The 21,500-nt window shown below is 45.5% G+C and overlaps 1 protein-coding gene across 6 annotated transcripts; it reads left to right on the top strand.

The window, feature by feature from the left end:
- Positions 1–757: 757 nt before the first annotated feature.
- On the top strand, positions 758–21,485 carry hmbox1b (homeobox containing 1 b). 6 transcript variants are annotated; one of them, XM_030405770.1, is made up of 10 exons: positions 758–1,165; positions 3,137–3,793; positions 8,637–8,722; positions 10,504–10,614; positions 12,487–12,640; positions 12,912–12,994; positions 13,576–13,671; positions 14,758–14,852; positions 15,740–15,823; positions 16,997–21,485. In XM_030405770.1, exons 2-10 carry the CDS (start codon positions 3,141–3,143, stop codon positions 17,138–17,140), a joined length of 1,506 nt encoding a protein of 501 aa, XP_030261630.1. In that variant the 5' UTR covers positions 758–1,165; positions 3,137–3,140; the 3' UTR covers positions 17,141–21,485. The 6 variants fall into 6 exon arrangements, with proteins under 6 accessions (XP_030261630.1, XP_030261629.1, XP_030261628.1 ...); XM_030405769.1 differs by having other exon boundaries at positions 759–1,165; positions 3,134–3,793; XM_030405768.1 differs by lacking the exon at positions 758–1,165 and adding an exon at positions 1,220–1,686.
- Positions 21,486–21,500: the final 15 nt, after the last annotated feature.

Here is a 21,500-nt window from a genome sequence, read left to right as displayed (position 1 = left end):
CAGCAGCAGAGGAAGAAGGAGGAGGAGGGTTAAGGGGAGCAGCAGCAGCAGCAGCAGGAGGAGGAGGAGGAGGGTTAAGAGGAGCAGCAGAGGGAGGAGGAGGAGGGTCAAGGGGAGCAGCAGCAGCAGAGGGAGGAGGAGGAGGAGGAGGAGGGTTAAGGGGAGCAGCAGCCGCAGCAGGAGGAGGAGGAGAAGGAGGGTTAAGGGGAGCAGCAGCCGCAGCAGGAGGAGGAGGAGGGTTAAGGGGAGCAGCAGCAGGAGGAGGAGGAGGAGGGTTAAGTGGAGCAGCAGAGGGAGGAGTAGGAGGAGGAGGGTTAAGGGGAGCAGCAGCAGGAGGAGGAGGAGGAGGAGGAGGGTTAAGGGGAGCAGCAGCAGGAGGGGGAGGAGGAGGAGGAGGAGGAGGAGGGTTAAGGGGAGCAGCAGCAGCAGCAGGAGGAGGAGGGTTAAGGGGAGCAGCAGCAGGAGGAGGAGGAGGAGGAGGAGGGTTAAGGGGAGCAGCAGCAGCAGGAGGAGGAGGAGGAGGAGGGTTAAGGGGAGCAGCAGCAGCAGGAGGAGGAGGAGGAGGAGGAGGGTTAAGGGGAGCAGCAGCAGCAGGAGGAGGAGGAGGAGGAGGAGGAGGGTAAGGGGAGCAGCAGCAGCAGCAGGAGGAGGAGGAGGAGGGTTAAGGGGAGCAGCAGCAGCAGGAGGAGGAGGAGGAGGAGGAGGGTTAAGGGGAGCAGCAGCAGCAGGAGGAGGAGGAGGAGGAGGGTTAAGGGGAGCAGCAGCAGGAGGAGGAGGGTTAAGGGGAGCAGCCTCTGTGGTCACATTAAAAACTGCATCGCCTTTTGTGACAACTGTAGATCAGTGAGCCATCAGCTCTGGCGCGCTCTCGTGTCAGGGACTTGTAGTTTTTAGTGCGCAGCCCGCCGCCGCGTGGTAGCGGCCTGTGAGGGAGGGAGACTACAGTTCCCTCAGAGCTCCTCGGAGGTGTTAGTTGTCAATATGGCTGTTGTCAGACAGACAAAGCGGAGAGGCAAATAATTCGCCTCTGATTAGAAATCCTTGGAAAGGGGTCGGACAGGGCACTGTGATCAAACTGCTGAATTGTCCGGCTGCAGTGGAAAGACACGGCGGGTCTCTGCTCGGGTTACAAAGTTAAATGGTTAAGTGGACGATTTGAACCGAGGTAAGTCATGTACTGAGCTATCTTCAACACTACAGTGATGTTATTAATATCAGACGGTCGCTAGCCAGCGGCGGCGGCTAACGTCAGCTAGTACCAGCGCTGGCATGGCTAGCATGTTATGCTAATCATTCCGTACCCGCCGAGCGCTGGCAAAACGCGCTTGTGCTAAGTTGCTAGCCGTAGTCCGCGATGTGTGTGTTGTCAGGACGGGTAGAGCTGCAGCGGTACTGGAACCGATGGGGTTCGGTGTGTGTGTGTTAGCGGGCTGCAGCGGGCTAAAGTAACGTCACATTTGGACCACAGAAACATTTGCTAGCGCTAGCTGTTGGGCAAAGGGCGTGAAAGCTGGCATCAGCAGCGGTTCGCCCCGCAGCGCCGAGCCGAGCCGAGCCGAACCGCTGCAGGCCCCACAGCCAGCACAACACAAACACATGGAGGAGACACACATTTAACAAACTTCACTGCCAGAGAACGAGTTCGGTTCAGTCTGAGAGGATCAAATGCATGCAGCCAGTATTTAGGTAAGAAAGAAAGCCTCAGTTGTTTGTTTTTGCCTCCATGATTTAAAACAGCCTCGTTGTTATCTGACAATCTGCTGTGATTTTAGATCTGCTTTAAAAAAGTTGTTGCATTAGTTTTCTTTACCTCAGATGCTCGTGTTTTCATGAGTTAACAGAAGTGCAGTGAGTGATAAAGTTGTGTTTTTCAGTGTGTCATTGCTTTATATCAGGGAGGGCTGTTGCTCCCCTGCAGGGGCGTTTAACCTCCACTGCTCTGTGACTTTACACCAGTTAACCTAACTATAGCCCAAGTGAATAGTTCACCTTGTAAATACTTCACCAGGATGGGTAATAATTTCTTTGCCATGGCTGATGAGCCTCTGTAACAACACAGGATGTCTCAGTCTGACAGCAGGCGCAGGTTGAATTCTTCTTCCTGGGACGTGACAGGTTTTGCAGTGTAACCATTCTTGATAATGATTTAAAGCTTCTGCAGCCTTTCTTATGAATTCTTAATGACATCTGTAGAGACTTGTTAATGTTCACCATGATACTAAGCCGCCCCGTGGCACAGAGGGAATGTATATCCCCCGAATGTGTCTCAAATGTAAGCAGTTGTTATTCTCCTTTTCACAGCTCTGTGTTACAAACCTTATATTTACAGTTTCCTTTTAAGATAACTTGAAAACACTGCGTACTCTCTCAAGACATTTGTGTTATTTCTGTGCTCTGCGCCGCGGAGAATAACACAGATGTAGAGAAACAAAAAAATGCCAGTGACCCCTTTTAAACCATTTATCATATCAGCACAGGTCGGGCTGGCACAGAAGATGGAAAAAATCTGCCGCAGTCTGATTCCAGTTGCATTGATTTTGAGCTACGGCAAATTGCTTATGAAAAACATACAGCGTGGGTGGTGTGCAGAGCCGGGGTTTATATTGTAGCTCTTAAAGAACGGCAGTCAGAATGTTAAGATAGCATCAGCTGTCAAGGTGACTCCGGCACTCTGCGTGTGTTGCCTGCTGGTTCCCAAAAATAGCTGATTTTTATGCTTTGCCCCTCCCTCCCTCTTTCTTTCACACTTCTGTCTCTCGCTCTTGTCTTCCTTTTCCTACTTGCTGCCTCTTTATTTTCTTCTTGCAGTTTTTTTCCCTCTCTTTCTACTTTACCCCTCCACTACCCTTCTCTCTGCCTCGCTCCCTTTTCCATCAGTCTCATTTTTCTCCTCATCTACAACTGCGTTCCTTTCACTCTTTTCCACTTAATCCTCTCATTTCCTTCTGTGTCATCTCTGCCTGACTTTCCTCCCTGCTCCTCCTCTTCTTCTCCTCTCTTCCCATTTCCCTCCCTAGATCTTGATAATCCACTTACTTTCCTTCCTTTAACTTCCCTCTGCATTTCCTGTTTCCTTTTCCCTCCTCTTCTTACTTCTCTGTCTCATAACCTCTCTGTCTTGTCTCCCGTCCAGCAGCAGGATGTCTGAGTTCAGTGAGGAGCCGCGCTTCACAATTGAGCAGATAGATCTGCTGCAGCGGCTGCGTCGCACCGGCATGACCAAGCAGGAGATCCTGCACGCACTCGATACTCTGGACCGGCTGGACCGGGAGCACGGCGACAAGTTCGGCCGCCGCACCTCTTCCTCCTCCTCCTCCTCGTCCTCCTACGGAGTGGGCGGGGCAAACAACAACTCTGCCTCTAATACTACTACATCATTCAACAATAACAACACTGCCTCTGCAACCACCACCTCCGTGTCATGCAATGGCAACAACAGCGCAGAGGGCAGCGCCGGCGACCACTCGGCGACCGCCGCGTCTTCCACCACCTCCAAAATCTCCACCGCCACGCAGACACAGTTCGGCAGCGGAGGGGGACTTTCGCCCTCTCCTAGCAACAGCTATGACACCTCCCCGCCTCCAGGGCCGCCGCCGCCTTCCGCCATCTTGCCCTCACCGGTGTCACTGGTGGCTCTGTCACAGAACGGCCGGGATAGCCTAGCTGCCACACCCAACGGGAAGCTGTCTCCTCCGAGGTACCCAGTGAACAGTGCGGCCGCCGCACGAGCGTTTGGCTTCGAAGCTACAGAGGAAGACCTGGACATCGACGACAAGGTGGAGGAGCTGATGAGGTCAGTAGTCGTGAGCTCTGAACCTTGTACGGGAAACTTTGTACTCGTAGCCTTTTGTCTGAGTTTGGTGCTTGTGGAACTGGATGGAAATTAGGTGATGGTGCACAAGACTAGATCATGTTTGTGGATGTGAGGTTTTGTCATATCTACAGTACAAATGAGCCACAAAATGTTCTTGTGTATGAAGCACACAAGAAAACTCCTTTGAAAAGCAGCGCTGTCGGTTCTTATCCATCTTTTTTGAGCAGTTTTGAAATGCTTGTGTTACAGCGGCTGCTTGGTCAGAGTCCATATTGCCAGTAAGTCCTGCGATGATTAGGCAAGAGAGCAGAGTTTATGTCAGGGTGAATTAAACGGCACCAGGACGAAACTCTGCAGAAGTTTGTCCACGCAGCTGCTTTTTGAAACACATGCACATTAAAAAACACAGAGTTCCTTCATGACCTTGGAAACAGATACTGGGAAAATAACTTCAGCACAAAGTTAATTTGGATCTTTTGATTATCTCACATGATCTTCATCAGTTGAAGGAGTTTGCCTTTAAAGTTTTGATGGTAGAATCATTTTTTTGTCTGGAGCATTTTAAAGACTTCTTGTCCATTCTGACATAAAAGCTGTTGTTCAGATTTCACTCTTAAAAGGAAATAAATCTTCCCATTAAGTCCAGTTAGTCGCTCTTCTGGACATTAAGTCTTATGTTTACTAGGACCTTTAAATAATGTGATATTTCTTGGCTGTATTTTGGACTTTCATAACTGCTGCTGTCAGGCGTCAAAACCAAATAATCACAGTATTGTTTACAACGTGCCTCGATATTAAATATTAACGTAAAGAGATTTTCGGCAAATAATCATCAGTGATGTTGTCATTAAATTACAACAAGTACAACAGTCTGAGAAGTTGAGAACATTACATGAGTTTAGTGTAATACAGCCTTCAGAGCCATGTAGAGACCAGGCCCAGCCTCAGTGTTAACAAGAAGGACTGTTGTTGGATCTTAACACAGTAGCTGATCTGTGGTTGGTTGATCTACAAAAGCTAATGTGAATGAATGAGTCTATGGCTAAAGATTATGTTTACCAGGATTTGAAAAGGGTTCTGCTGTCTGAGTCTGACTTTGTCTCAGCTGTGCTGAAAAGCTTCTTATCCAGTCTGTGATTCTGGTTAGAGAGAACTTCACGTACCGTCGGTGTGATCGGTTGTGATGTGTTTGGTGGCACCAGTGCAGCTGGGAAATCAGAGACTTCTGTGGTTTCTGAGAGAGTTTACCTTTAACATGCGGGTCTTATTTTCCTCGAGGTGTTGAGGTGTAACTTGGTCAGTTTGTGCCACATTATCTGGCGGCGTTGTCTTGTGATTATAAATGTGAAGGTTCCAGTCTAGAGGAGGATTCTTCAGAGGGAAATGACAAAAGCCAGTTCAAGACTCGTGTTCTTGTGGGGCCCATGTGAGCCACAAAGCACTAAAGAGGCCTGTGAGGAAACCTGCTGGATGCGGGAAGACATATCCCTCCAGAAATTAAACATAAAATCAATGCATAAACACCTTTTCAAAGACAAGGAACTTTGCATTCTTTAACCACTTAATGAACACCCCCATTTTAAGGTTCTTTTTCCAAAATGACATGCCGAAATTAAAAGTATGACAGCTCCCACATAGTTTGAGACTCAGGGATGTGCTTGGTACCATTGGAAAGGTAACACCCTCAAGTTTTTTCTAGAAGTGTAAGTGTGATTTTATGACATACTGACACAGAGTTACAGAGGTTGGAACACAGGTTTTGGTTTCCATCCAAACACAAGGGTGTTCCTATGTTGGAACGGTGTTCCTTAAGGGGTTAATGTTCTGACATTGGAATTAAAAGCTGAAAAGTGTTTGCAAAGGACCTTAAATAGATGTATAAAATCATGCAACCAAAACAATAAACAGGGCTCTTTTCAGAACGATTGCATGTAAACACATCAGGCAACATCAAGGTCACATTGATGTGTTGATAATATATATAAGATATGTGCAATATGTCAGGAAGACACTGACGGTATCATCACAGGTGCAGTCCTGATGTGCAGGTGCAGCTCCAGCAGAACACTTTGACATTTAGGACTCAACCTGTTGTGTTGTCATTTAATCTGCTGATTGTTTTCTCAGTGAATGGACTCAAAGCTGCAACCAGTGAATGACTTGCTGCAATAGTTGCTGATGTAACTTTCTGTTGATTGACTAATTGATGAATCAGCTGATTGTTTCGGACCCATCTTGACACAGAAGCAGAACTGAGCATCAGTGAAAAGCACGTGCAAACAGTAAGCTGAACAAATGACAACTAAAGATGAACAAATTAAGATAAAACGGAGTTTGCAGACATTTTCTGCTCAGAGTGCCGGCCTCCATATTTCTACCCGCAGCAGAGCCTCATGACAGTTGCGATTAGCGTGTTTGTCTTGTACAGCATGTACTGCACAACGATGTACACCCTGCGAAGGAGTATCGTAATAACAGACGGGCATAAAGGCTTTCTTGTTCCGATTATGCTTCCAGTCAACAAAGACTGGTATTGCATGAAAGGGAAGCATTCTGCAGCAGATGTGTGAAAAGCCTTCAGGGTTCAGGATGACATTTGCATTTGCTCAGTGGGAAGGAAGAGAAGCGATTACAGTCGTGCACCTCTGGAAACATGACATACAATCATGTGCAGTAACATCAAACAACAACGAGTTTGAAATCACCTGCGCAGTCGCTACTTAGGAGCTTTAATGTGACGGTTTCTGTGTTGACGATCAGCATGTGATACACCTGCTCTCCTCCTCGAAGCACTTTCCACTTCTACAAGCCCTCTCCTGCTGCTGCCTCCCAGCTGCCCCTGCGTGAACAGTCGGAGTAAGAATAGACGTGTAGAGCTTCAGCCTCTGCGCTGGTTGTCCCGTTGCTCATTCACGCTGCCTCTGCATTAAATTACACGTCCTCTTTAGACAGCCCGAGAAGTTAAGAAGCGTTGAAAAGCCCTCGTCCCCTCCGCCTGTAGGACTCTCCAGTGTGTCGCTCCTCGGCGGGGCGTGACACGAAGTTTCAGCTTGTCAACAACCCCACAGAGCCCTTGTGATTTTTTCCTCTCATTTAAAGTGCACATTTCCGTCTCTGCAGGGGTTCGGCCTCTGAGTTGGCATCCACCTCCTCCTCCTCCTCCTCCTCCTCCCTCCACTTCCCACTCTTCCTCAGTCTTGTACAGCAGCTTGTGCTACATTGATTCACTGCTGTCGATACAAGCAGCGTTTTTGAGCTCTAATTTTAGCTGCGCCGCAAGAGGCTGGTGTGGAGGATATTGATGCTGGATGTCAAGAGTCGTGACGCATTTTCATTTCAGAAATAAGCTAACGGAGAACTCGGAGACTTTGATGTGTTCTCCACTTCGACTGTGTCTGGAATACTGACTGGTTCAAAGGATGCTGCGATTTCATGTTTTGAGCAGCAGAGCTGTTAAAGTTTGGAGGGGGGGAGGCGCCCACTGGAAATGCCTTGCGGTTAAAGTAAATAAATAACTAAATAAGAAGTATGCACTGTTAGTGTTCAGTCTATAGCATGATGAGGAATTAATCCAACACAGCCACAAGCTTGTTAGTTTCTCACTGTGTATGTGTATGTATAAGGGAGGGGATGTGGCCGGGAGCCAGAAAGCGGGGTGGGTACACTGTGTGACTGCACATGTTCACTCACCACCCGCCATTCCTGCAAGTCTGTGCATGTTTTATTTTTTTCCCCCCGCCGAGGTCTGAGATAGTGGAAATATGTCGACCAAATACATTTGGAAAATATAGATTAGCTGATTGCGGCTCAGTTCATTTAAATTCACACAGTCGGTGCTTTTGTGTTCCTCTGGAATGCAACGTTGATTATGTGGGAGCCGTAAAAAAAAGAAAAGAGAAGAACAATACATCGATAATAATGCTGTCAAAACTGCACCTCAGGGTAAAATGGAGCCTTGGTTTCGCAGGTTTTCCATGAATAGGAACAAAACAGATTTAATTGTCGGACATGTTTGTCGTTATTTGTACAGTAAACCAGACACACAGTCTGAGTCTGATCTGAAGGGACACAGCAGCGACGGCTGAAGCACAACATTTAGGCTTTTTGTCGTTGATGCTGTAAGTTATGACGCAGCATTTTGCACCACATGTGTTAACCTGTGAAAAAGAAGAAGCTGAATTCTGGTCATACAGACATTCAGACATTTTTCTGTCTACATTTGATGCAGAAGGGATGTAGCGATATACCAAATTTTGCGATATGGCAATAAAAAGAACGGGACTGTGATGACAGGATGTGGTGAAAGAGACGGGGGATGATGTGCAGCACGATGCCGCTGGTCGGACGCAAACTCTGGACCTCTGCAGCGAGGACAGGGCCTCTGAACGTCAGGCTGGTCCTCTACCACCGTTTGTTTTCACTAGCTAACCACGTGAAAAACTCAACGACGACAACTGCTGGCCATAGTGTCGGGAAATGAAAACGTGTCAGTTATGCTGACAGAGATTTTCGTGTTCCTCGTCGTCTGCTGGGCGACGAGATGGAGGGAGATCAGTGGGACTTGTTCTCAGCTGTCATCCCGTATCACACCCACCTGGTGGTCCCGCTGTACAACAGGAGGGGCTGGCTCCTTAAATGCTGTACACATTTATTATATCAGGATTGTTTGAGTAATGTCTTTTAATATAAATCTGTTTTTACCACAACGTGCTGAATCCATAAAGAAACAGTGTTTTTTGAAAATGCTGCTGAACTACTTGCAGATGATGCTAACAGTGTATGAAGATGTTCAGCTGTGCTCTCGTGTTCTGTGTGTCGGCAGGAGGGACAGCAGCATGGTGAAGGAGGAGATCAAGGCGTTCCTGGGGAACAGGAGGATCTCTCAGGCAGTGGTGGCACAAGTTACCGGTGAGTAGCAGTTCTGAAACCACGATGTTGTTTCCTGTCGTGTTGTTTTTAAATGTGCGTCCTTCCCGTTCGAATTACATCTTGTATCCATACTTTTACTTCAATGTTCAATGTTTTGTTTTTTTTCTCATACTGTCCATGCAGTACCTGTATTCGCAGCCCTTTGAAAATAAATGGCATGTTCTGAAATCCCACATTTTCACACTTTGTCAGTCACATGTGGGACGGACTGTTTGTTCCACCGGAGGTAGTAACAGAGGCAAATGTTTTTTACTTTTTAAATGTATTATTGTTTATTGACCTAGATAACCTAATACCTGAGGTTGTATAGAGTTCAGAGGTATGAGGCATTTGAAGATACTCAGAGAAATGAAATGACAATTAGCAAAAATACAGTTTTAGGCGACGGGCAGATCATTTCTATTGTTCGTTAACTTCCCTCCTAAAAAGCCAAGTCTTCTCTGATTGGTCAGCTCTTACAGGCCTGAGCAGACACACCAACATGTTTCTCCATGTTTTAGTTTTTATGTAACAGTAACTGGAGCGAGGAGAAAGACAGCGACTGTACAGCTGTGACATCACAACCTTGATGAAGTCCTGACGGCTGGTTTGAAGGTTCAGTTTCTGAGTCCAGTCTCTCTGGTCTGAACCCTTTAATACTTTCAGTGTTTATATAACACCTTTACCTGCTTTATAATCAAAAGCAGACATGGAAATAACTCTTTCTATTAATATGGCACCCTTTAAGCAATGCAAATAAAGCACAGTGTGGAACTTCTACATATCTGTGTTAGTGTCATATCAGACAAATCAGAATATCGTTAAGTCCTAAAATGTGTCTTTAAGGGGACCTTGAAATAAGTAGTTGGGCACTCATCAGTTGTCAGAGGTTTCTCTGTGACAGCTGCATCTTTTTACATACAGATTCAGTGTTGTTACCATTAGGGGTGGGCAAAAATATCGATACGGCAATATATCGCGATACTTTGCCGCCCAATATAATATCGATTTTTCAACTCCAAATATCGATATATCGCCTAAGAGCGACTCTGCTGTGCGGCGGGTGTATTTCTGTAGTAGAGAGAGTGGCTGAGGTCTTTGCAAAATGGATGGCAAGTTAACAACGCCTCCGCAATTTAAAGTTGACGTTTGGAAGCACTTTGACTTCAAAGTTAAGAGAGATAGCAAGAACAACGAGCTGGACAAAGAGAATATTACTGCCCGGAAATTTCATGGGATTTAATTAAATGGAGAGCCTGTTTTAAATGAAATAGTTTTGACTCAATTTGTCCTCTGATCAATATCATCTGATGTACATATACAGGCACTTGATTTTTCATCTTTATTTATATCGCAATATCGTGATACGCATCGTATCATGACCAAAGTATCGTGATACGTATCGTATCGTGAGGTTCTTGCCAATACCCACCCCTAGTTACCATGCAGAGACTGAGATTCAGAAGGATTTTTATTCATGAAAATAGATGCTGAAGAATCACAAGAACTGGTACAAAAATATCAGTATCAAGCTAAAACCCTAATTTCCCTCTCAGCCCAGCAGAGACGAGCCCGGCAGTGTTTCTGTAGCTGCAGCTTGTGAGAGAGACGTGTGATCGCAGATTCAGAGCGATGGAGGGAGAGAGAAAAACACTTCCTCCTTCTTGTATTCCCTTCTGTCTCTCTTGAAAACCTCCAATGCTTGTCTATAATTCGTAAATTGTTCCAGGAGCTCGATGAAAAACGCTCTTTTTGTAATTTGATGTCTGGCTCCTTTCCAGGCATCAGCCAGAGCAGGATCTCCCATTGGCTGCTGCAGCACGGCTCCGACCTGAGCGAGCAGAAGAAGAGGGCCTTCTACCGCTGGTACACGCTGGAGAAAACCACACCAGGTACATCTGAGTGTTTGAAGCCTCGCGCTGCTCGCTCTTGACTCTGTGTGTTTGTGTAGCTTATCCAAGGACTGCGGCTCAGAAAGGTGGAAGTGCCGAGAGAGATCCATGAGAGTGAGAGGGCAGAGATTTAACACTAAGACTAACAATGCCAGCGTGGTTGTTGTAGACATCAAGGTCAGAAGAGAAACTAGTTTGCTTGGGTCGCTGTGAGTGCTGGTGCAGAGCTGTGGCTGAGGAGATGAAGAGAAACTGAGGAGGTTAAAACTTTAGCCTCACTGATCGCAGCAGGAGGACGACTGCAGGGAAACTCTCTGCTGCCAGCAGTTTCCTCTCGGACTGTTAATGAGACGGCGCCTGATGGTGTGTGTGGTACAGTGAGATGTGGCGTACAGTGTGTGTGTGTGAGATGCCTCCATTCCCCAAAAAACACTTCAGCAGAAGATTCCTGGAGTGTTAAATGAATTTGAGGCCGGTGGAGACGACAGAGGGCTGCAGATGTCGGAGCAACCTCGAGTCAGCTGGTTCTGGTCTTCTGACAAAAATGTGCATTAGTTTTAGTCAAACTTCAGCCAGTTGTAGTGAACACAGAGTATTTGTAAATGTTTATTACTTCCAACCACTTTGAAACTGTCGCCATTTCTGTTGTGTGGAGCCATCACAGTTACAGCTGTTGTTCTGGTCCGTCACAGGGTTCATGGAAAAGGGACTGTTGACTCGTTTGTACACACGATGTCGATCACGAGTCCAAACCGTCTGCAGACTAACGTGAGGAAGTGTTCTGGATACAAAGTGTACGACAGTATTGTTACCACGAGGAATCCGTCCTCCCCTGCTAGCTTGCGGCATCGCGACAGTGTTAAGAAAGCGGTGCAGAATGAAGCAATGCGAGTCGCTTTTGAAATAATTTGAACATATTCCTGTTAGCTACGTTCTACAGCTGGAGTTATTGATGATAGATGACCGGCCTGCGTGTCTGTTGTTCATGTGAGCACCTGACACGCAAATGTTGTTGTTTTCAAGTCTCATCAAGCAGATTTAAGCTTCATTTTGCTGCTATGAAAATGAGTCTTACAGAACCTTAAATCCACACTTGACTGTAAATGGTTAACAGAACAACAGGCCTCCTGCTGGCGTCTGCAGCACATACGTGTGCGCACCTATAGCCAGGCAGCAGACATCCCACGCCTCGGCCTCTGCGGCATGTTCCTCGGTGGAGCCCTGCCAACACAGACAGCAGTGGAAACTGCTCTATGCTATTTATGGCCAGACCGAGCCCGGCCCAGCTCATCTCAGCCCAGCCCCGCACACACGCCTCCATCACTGCTGCAGGGAAAACTGATGCCCCATCCATGCCAGTGTGTTCTGATAACCTGGGCCGATGCAGGGCGACCCAGTTAGGCCCTGTTCATGCACAGAGTCCATGTCAGGTTCTGTGATGATCCAGCACGTCAGCTTCTGACCCTGTAAGACTGTACATCTCAGCTTTTAGCTGTAACGTGTCGAGTTTTATGAGTTTGAGAGCAAACGAAACCTTTTGTGTGCTTTTCTTTTCTGCTGTGCTCGTGATTTGAGACGATGCAGCGGCGTCCTCGTCAGCACTCTTCAGTCGAGTCTATAATCAAAATGTATTGTGAGATTTGCAGAAAGGCGACGTGCGTTCTCACACTCTCGTGAAGGGATGGGCTTTCTGTCTGTTGTGGCAGTTCACACATTACTACCAGCTTTTAACTTTAACTGGCACAGTTTGTCCTTCAAGGCCACAAACACGCCTGAGGACGGCTCCCACAGCTGACGGCGGCTTAAATCTTCCTGACACATGTGCCATCTTCAGTTGTTACCAAGAAGTGACTCTGCTGCCCTCATCCTCAGGTGCCACTCTTAACATGAGGCCAGCTCCATTACCTATGGAGGAGATGGAGTGGAGGCAAACCCCGCCGCCCCTCACCACCACCCCCGGTACCTTCCGGCTGCGTCGAGGAAGTCGCTTCACCTGGAGAAAAGAGTGCCTGGCTGTGATGGAGAGGTGAGTGAGGGGGTGAGGGGGTGAGGGGGAAGGGAAGCGCAGGAGATTAAAGATCATAAATGGGAGTTTGTTTCGTAACTTGTCTCTTATTTCCACATGGAGTTGAGGAAACACTGCAGCTCGTCCAAGGCGACGGCCGGGCGTGTCAGAGAGTCTCAATATTGGCTCGGCTGTGCTGCACACATAACAAACAGCAGTAACTCTGCTTTGTTGACATCGTCCTTGTGTAGTGAAATTAATTTAATCAGTGTGACTCCTCTGCTATTTATAGCTACTTCAACGACAACCAGTACCCAGACGAGGCCAAACGGGAGGAGATAGCCAACGCCTGCAACGCTGTTATTCAGAAACCAGGTACAAACACTCCAACCAGGAAAGTTGTCGGAACACAACGTGATGCCGTTATTTAACAGACAAATATTCCTGTTTTATTATGTTAATATTCTCAGTATTACCATGGCAACAGCCTCCTTCAATCTGTCAGCCAGGCATCGTTACACACTGATGTGTTAAATAAAGTGCTACAGAGCTGAAACAATGACCCGATGAATCCAAAAGTTAATCAGCAATCATCTGCAACAGTTTTATGATAAATTGCCAAAAGTTCCTTTGTTACAGTTTCTCAGATGTGACTGTTTGTGTCCGGAGCGTCTCGGATCTCATGTTTCTTTGACTTGAATGTAAATTGTAGTGACGTCTGTGTGTCCTGTCTGTGCGGCCTCATGCAGCGAGATCAAGTCATTTCTTTTCAACAGATATTTAAGCTTCATCAGTGATTATAAATGTATGAAAGAGCAGAATTCAAAGCACTACGAGAATAAAAAACCTGACCCAGAATGAAATGAAAAGATCAGAACAGGCTGCAGACAAAATGATTGTCACAGCGACAGTGTGAGAATGAACGAGCGCTCAGACTGTCGTGTGGTTTGTTTCAGGGAAGAAGCTGTCCGACCTGGAGAGAGTCACCTCCCTGAAAGTTTACAACTGGTTCGCCAACCGCCGCAAGGAGATCAAGAGACGGGCCAACATTGGTAATGTGGCTTTCAGGAGAGACCGCAAAATGTCCATGTTACACTTCTGATCGCATCCACTGAACATGTAGTGACATCCCTTTGTGTTAACACTACTATTTCATATTTAATAACAGCAGTTACAACTTTCTTTTGCATGGAATGGCTCAGCATTAATTCACTCCATCACAATAGTTAGTAGCTTGTTAATCTGTCACCGAACATCTGTAGTGACCTCTGGCACACAAAATCACAAAATCCTAGCAGTCAATTAAATTTGTAAAATAGAAGCTCCACCACTTTCTCCTCTGAGGAACAAATAATGGAGATTCAGTGTCGAGTCTGATGTTCCCAACCTGTTTTTTTTGTTTTTTAATTCCTGAAACAGTCGAGTGAGTTGAGCTGAAGTGTCCCTCCAACACATCTGTCACTGATTTAAATGTGTCCATTTGTTTTAAACTGGATGTTTTTCATCACAGTAATTATATAAAAATGGATTTTCTTACATTTTGTTTCTGGGTCGAGGCCGTTTGGTTTGTTCAGCGTCCGCCTGGAGTTTCAACATTTATCCATTAACCTACTTTAAACTCACGATTTCAACTGATCATCCTTTTATTTTTGGCAAACAATGTTTTAAATTATGATTTGTACCATCTCTTCATCACTTTCAGATAAGTTTTTAAGTATTTGGACCATTATCATCGCTTACGGCTAATTACTTATATACTAATATAGGTAATAGATAAATGCTTGACATCGATCTCCGACCTGTACGTGATTGGTTGGTTAGACTTCAGTTTTTTGCTCCTTCATGCTCTCAGTTCTGTCACAGTGTTCAGATGCTGCAGTGGACACATCTGTTCGATCCAGTACAACAGTTCTGCTGTAAAGTGGACTTTAACGATCCCTCATGTTTACTGATTGAGTCATAGAGGTGATGATTGATTATATGTAAAGTGCTGCTCTATTTTCTGCCCCCCTCATTTACATAAACGTAGAGAAATCTCTCCACGAAGTCGAGGTTGGGAATCACTGTTCTATAGTATGTAATGAGGGAAATTATTAGTCATCCACCATAAATCTAATGATCCATCCTCTTCCTCCAAGAAGCCACAATCCTGGAGAGTCATGGGATAGACGTCCAGAGTCCAGGCGGACACTCCAACAGCGACGACATCGATGGAAACGACTTCTCAGAGCAGGTAGACATAGATTAAGGATCCTGAGAGACACGTGAAAAAAAAAATTGAGATTCATTTGTACAGCCGGGACTGTAAACGACTGGTCTGATGAAAGAGGAAGAGGTCAGGTCTTCTTGTCCCACTGCTTCACGTCTGTATGTTTTTTATTTATGAACTTTTATTTTATTCCTTTTGCTTCTATGGATCAGCTTCTTGCCAGCCATTCACATCCATCCCCTGGCAAACGGGCTGTTCTTGGACAGCACTCAGTATTCCATTCATTCGTCAAGTGTGATCATGCATTTTGCATGTCTTTTTTTGTTCCAGCTATACAATACATCAGTTGACTTTCCTCATTAGTTTCCTCGCTTTGGTCAAAGTTGTGTTAATAATTAAAATGAGCAGCATGTGGTGTTTGTCTGCAGCTGAGCCCTGCGGCATCACTGTTCACAAATTCACACCAAAGAACATTTGATCTGCTGTTTTCTTTCAGATGAACCCCAAATAATATCATATTTTATATAAAATAAATGGCTGCTCAAAGCTTCTGCTCCGGGCACATTAATTAACAGAACTGGATCTCGTCTCCTTTTTCCTGTAACCAGTGGAAACTTTGGCCGGACGATGGAAACGCAGCAGCGCTGTGTGTGATTGTAGAAACCTTCACGGTGAACGCCGAGCTTTCAGCTTGAGCCCTCGAGCTTTTTACTGTCGATGCAAACTCTCCTGTCAGAGCAGCAGAACGTGAAACAGCCAGTTAACCGTTGAAGCTAATGATTAATGAACACAGGGTCTGTTTAATCAACCAGGCAGTGTTGTCATCCAGAGAACAAGACACGTGTCAAACAGTTCAAATGATTGTGTTGTTTTTAATGGAACAAGGTGAACATAGATCTTCTCTCCTGCAGGCCTGTGACCTGCCATATTTTGACAAGAGACCTCTCAGCCGACCTTTTGGCCTTTACCGACTGGAGCCCACCTCACCGACACAGGTAACATCCACACACCAACCTGCCGGCGTGTTCTCCACAACACAACGCTGCACGTACATCCACAGGCAGATGAGGTCCGGTCCTCATTCTCTCTCATAGCGGTTTCACACTGGCACGTTTCTGGTTCTGGCACTGGTTTGGTTTGGATTATTTACGAGCGTTTGTTTTGTTACTGCAGCTATTTGCTCAGTTTTTTAATTATTTGGTCTGGTGTTCGGGTGAACCCAGCCTTGGCCATCTCTTCTGAAAGTTTGTTGTATACTTTGCTCTTTCTTGTGGAGGTCTCTAATTTCTCCTGGAATTCAGGTGGTGCCCAAATCGCCACCAAACACTTAGTTTCTTCTGCCGACCACTGAACATTTTTCTTCTCCCTCGTCTTCTCTTTCTTTCCTTCTCCCTCCTTCTTTCCTGCTCGACACGCCCACTGATGATGTCACGGTTCCCAAGGAAAAAACAACTATTTTTAGGTTCCGCTGAGAACCGACTTTTCAGGTTCCGAACCAATTATTTTTTCAGTCTGAACGCGTCGGCCGGTTCAAAGTTGCGTTCGGGGACCAGAACCGTGCCGGAGCCCTGCCAGTGTGAAACCGCTAACAGTTTGTGCCACCGTGCCGATCTGTCTGGATCAGCGTTTCATCACTCACTCTTCTAGCCGGTGGTTGTCGAGGCGCTGCTCACCACTTGCAGTCCAAAAAGAGGCCAAGGCCGCTCCGTCAGATCAGACGGAGGTTAAAAGAGGTCCCTTCATCACAATTACACTCTGATTGCAGGGCTTTAAATAGCTGCCAGTGTACAGCAATCAGACAGCACGTTGCTTAAAAGTGGATCTGATGCTGGATGTCGTCGCTTGATGCGCTAAAACCTCACATGAGAGCCGATAAACACAACGTGTGATTCGTGTAATTCCTCACACACGTGCTCTCGTGTTTTATCCATTTGGGAAAGGCTGAAAAAAAACAAAGCACCGTTCAACAAAGCCAGAGCTGCAGTTGCTAAGCTATCATTGGACAGCTGATGATTTCCAGAGGGGGTTTAGTAGGTCAGCGAGCTTGTAGGAACTTAGCAGGAAAATAAAGGACAGGTGGAGAATAATTCACATGCAGAAGTAGAATTCCTGTGTCTTGGTGTTTGTTCACGCCTGGTGAAGCTGTGTCGTCTCCCTCTCTGTCGCAGGACGACAGCGCAGCACACAGCGAGCACCAGGACCCCATCTCTCTGGCCGTGGAGATGGCTGCCGTCAACCACACCATCCTGGCGCTGTCCAGAACCGGAGGGGTCCCCAACGACATCAAGACGGAGTCCCTGGAGGACGAATGAACTGCACAGGACCTGGGACGGAGGGAGGCGGTCCGAGAGGAGAGAGAGAGAGAAAAGGGAAGGAGGTGTAGAAAAAGGTGCGAGACGGGGCTGTAAAAAGAGACCAAAATAATGCTACTTAGTAAACCCTCTGAATCTGTCCCTCAGCCAGCCCCCCGCCGACTGCTCCCTCTCTCTCAGCCTCCCTCCTCCCACAAAGTCCATGTAAACAGTAATTACCCCCCACCCACCCCCACTCCACTCCACTCCACACCAATATATTGACACAGCTGGCGGAAATGTGTCACTATAAATCCTCTGATCTCTGTGAAAATGCTCCACGGAAAGAAGAACAGGGGTCCTTTAAAAAAAACCAAGACGTTGATCCTCGTCTTGGATTGTGTCTCCCAGGAACTCCCCCCTCTTCCTCCTGAACACACTCTCTCCTCACAGGATACCTCTGCTCCTTCCTCTCCTCTTCCCTCTCCAGCCTGGTTGTCTGAGCCGATCCTCAGTCTATCTCACCTCAGCGTCAACCTCAGAAAAATAACGTGTACTGTATATATAATATATATATGGTTCTTATGGTTCTCAGTCACACTCACCTCATGGTGTGCTACCTACCTACCTACCTACCTACCTACCTACCTACCTACCTACCTACCTGCCTACATAACCCTCAAACTTCAACCTCTTCATCGTGCAATTCATCAGAAGAGCAGCCTCCAGTCATTGTCGTCGGGGGGAAGATGGACGGCGAGGCCTTCCATCTCTCCCCGTCAGCACCGAGGCGATGAGAAAGGATGATACCGGCAGACGGAAGTGTCCAGTCACTGTCTCCTCCCCTCTGTAGTTATCATTCCTCAGCAGAGTGGCTTTTTATTTTCCTACACTAGAGCTGCTGTTGGACGAAAACCTCTTTAAAAAGTCAGCTAAAAAAGAAGTAGCCTTAATTTCACACAGACAACTACTCCTTTACTTTTTGCAGAACACGGCAGGTTTCAGAGTTTTTTTCCTGACAACAAGGAAGAAGCTTTTTTAGTATGCATAAAAAAAAAAAAGCCAGACTTTAACGTCTCGTCCGACAGCAGCAGAGGTTTTAGCTCCTTCACTGGCGTCTCCCTGATGTTTTTTAGCCCAGACGGTGACTGGATATACAATCATCTTGCCTTGTTATTTAGCTTCCCAGTGCCACTAATGTTAAGTACTCGAGGCTATGAGAATCAGTTAAGGGTCAATGTGATAATCAAGCAAACTTAAGCTATCTTATAAGGGGAATCGTGCTTTTTTTATTATTTTATTTTATTTTTTAATGTCGTCCATGCCAAAGGAAAACGATGCTCGGAGCAGAAAGCTAAGAGGCTAAGCTAAGACGGATCTGAAGATGATGTTAGCGTTCATCCAAAGCGATTTCTGCGAACTCCTTTGGCGTCTGTAGGTCGTTCTTCATCCTCAGTGAAGCTTCCTGAGCCGGCGTGACACTACAGCAGGCCTGTGTCTGTAAAGATAGAAAGGTATTAGCAGCCAGATGTATAACGATTAAAAAAAAAATACCCCCTAAGCTATTTACTACTTGTTCTGTGACGCTGCCTCTTTGTAATAGCTTCAAGAATGTGCTGTCAGAAGATTTCCTTTTTTAATATCGGTGGTACCAAATTAGACCCAGACCCACACTGGAAATGGTTCAGAATATCAGAGGAAGTTCTGTGGAAAGTTTTTGATGTTTAGTTTAATTTAATTCATATAGCCTCAAAGGTAAAAGCACCACTTTGAAAGGAATCAAAGACATTTAAACCTTTCCAAAACCATCTTTGACTGAACATCATCAGAACGCTAGAAGCAGAGACAAAGTTCTGTGTTCTGATCCGGTAAAGCTCGCTAATTATCACGTATCAGCTGCTCTCAGTGTTTGACTGATTTCCACGAGGCGTATTCACTGTTTCCTCAAGAGTTCGATAAGAAGAATGAAACCAACATGATGAAGTTTGAGCCTGGAGACAGTTAGCTTAGCTTAGCTTAGCCTAGCTTAGCTTAGCTTAGTTTAACATAAGACTGAAGCAGAAGTGGCTTTTGTCCAAAGGTAAAAACTCTCGTAACCCTTCTAGCGCCTCTAAAACTGGCTGGTTAACCTGATATATTTAGTTTTTATTAAAGCCATATTTAATGTTTGGTTTAAAAATGCCAAGCTGACAAACTGTTTTTCGGCGCAGTGACTTCTGGTGCACTTTCAATACTTTTACAGATGATCCAACAGGTTAATAAGCGAGCTTTCAGGTGCTGGTAGAAAGGTTTTTTACCGCTGGACGGCGCTAGGCTAGCTGTCCTCTTTTGCTCTAGCTTTACATTTAGCTCGCAGCACATGACACCTTCTAAAATCCTTCGTTTTGATAGACTGAACATGGACAGAGACAGGCTAGCTATTTCACCCTGTCTCTGGTCTCTATGCTAAGCTAACTGTCTAATTTTTGGCGCACAGACACGAGCAGTATTGATCTTCTCATCAAACTCTCAGCAGGAAGTCTGAGCAGAATATTTCCCAAAACTCAAACTGATGCGTTGAAGAAGGTTTTGGAGACCTGGGAAAATATTCTTCTTCTTCTAGGCAGGATTGATTAAAGCAGTTAGCCAGAAATCTGATGTAACTCCTCGCGTTTTTAGATACGGACATTGGTGAGATGGAACGATGTGATATCTGGATCCTGCTCGTGGGATTTCTCCGGTATCGGCCCGTGTTCTGGTCCAGTAAAAGCTCTATTGAAATCTTCTGTGTGTACGAAGCTGCGAACACAGTGACTCAGATCTGTGTTTCAAAAAGTAAACGGTTGAAAGATAAAAAAACAACAAAAAAACAGTATGTATTTATACTCATTTTATATGGTAATGTACAAAAAAAGAATGACATATGTTTTGAAATGAAACATGCTTTTATTGTTAAATTAATCATGCTTTTTAATTTTCTCCTGATGTATTTTTGTTCTCATTTAAACCAAATTATTATTTTTTTGTATCATCCCTCATTTGACTGAACAACAGTCTCCCCCCGCCCCGTTTGTGTCCGAGGTAGAAAGCTATTTTGTGAAAGATGAACGATGCACCTTATTAAAAAGAAAAAGAATCGCTCCTGAATAAGCTTAAAATGTAATCTTCCTTCCCCCGAGCCTCCGTTTTGAAAATGTCAGACGTTCAGTGGACTGTTTTTGTGGGGCAGGTGTGAAGAATCATGTAAATACAGCTGCTTCACACCAACATCACGTCACACCTGAAGTAACGCCGCACCAAACTCCATCATGAAATCTAGTGTTTTAATGTCAACCTCCTTCGAACAAACACACGTGCATAATTAATCAAATATAGCTCCGAGGAGAGGTTTAAAATTTAAATGACGACTGCAGTTACATAAATTATCATCAGATACTGATTCCATTAAGGTTTTATGGAAATACAAATGCCAAGTTCCATTTTGTTCATGTTGGACTGAAGCAGAGATGGAAACAAGGAGCCGACTCACTGATTGTTTGTTTGGTTATTAACGCCCCCAAAATCTTAAATACGAGGCGAGCTGTTCCTTTAAAGACCTCAAGCTGAAGGATCTAAAGAGAAGCGTGTACATATTTTAAGAATTGACTGCCAAGCACATAGTATTTTATATATAATATAAAACACTATTTGACATTAACATTTTTTTCCGTACGATGATTTCTCCGTGTGGAGTTTGGTGTGACGTTCTGTATCCTTACAGAGAGTATTGTAACAACTGGACGTCGGTGGAAGGAAAATCCTACAAAGAGTGCGTTTAGAGATTATTCTCTCACTTTAAGACACTTTTAAATGAATTGCCTTAGTGTTTGAGAGACGCCATGCCCCCGCTAGCAAGTGCAAGTTTTAATCCAGCAGTATTTTATGTGAGCAGAAATGTTTTATGGGACGGAAGAACGAACCCTCAGGTGCTCAAGAAGTAAAAAAACAAACCAGACTAGAACCTGAACCGGGCTCTCGTCACCCGTGTCGTGTATCCTCCGGTGGCAGCGCTCGCTCTGAAGGGGAATCCTCTCGTGGTGTGTCAGGGTCAACATGTCTACATGTCCTCGTGTGTCCCCAGTGAAAACACCTTCCACTTCATCCCAGTATAGCTCAGAAAAAGAGGACTGAATGCTGTTGTATCAATCTCAAATCTAGTTATGTTTGAAATTACTGTATTGCCCATTTCAGAATTTAGTGCCTTTTTTGGACAGTAGACTGTTCTGTAATTAAGATGTAGTATATATACATTTTTTTGTACAGTTGCTTTGTTCATTTTTTTAACTTGTGTTTATTTTAGTATGATATATATAATGTACAAGAGAATAAAGCTATATCAATGAGACGATTCTCTGGGTTGTTT

This window comes from Sparus aurata, chromosome 22, assembly GCF_900880675.1.
Source record: "Sparus aurata chromosome 22, fSpaAur1.1, whole genome shotgun sequence".
In the NCBI taxonomy this organism is placed as follows: Eukaryota; Metazoa; Chordata; class Actinopteri; order Spariformes; family Sparidae; genus Sparus; species Sparus aurata.
The sequence above is the reverse complement of the archived record's forward strand: the minus strand, read 5'-3'. Positions and strand labels throughout refer to the sequence as shown.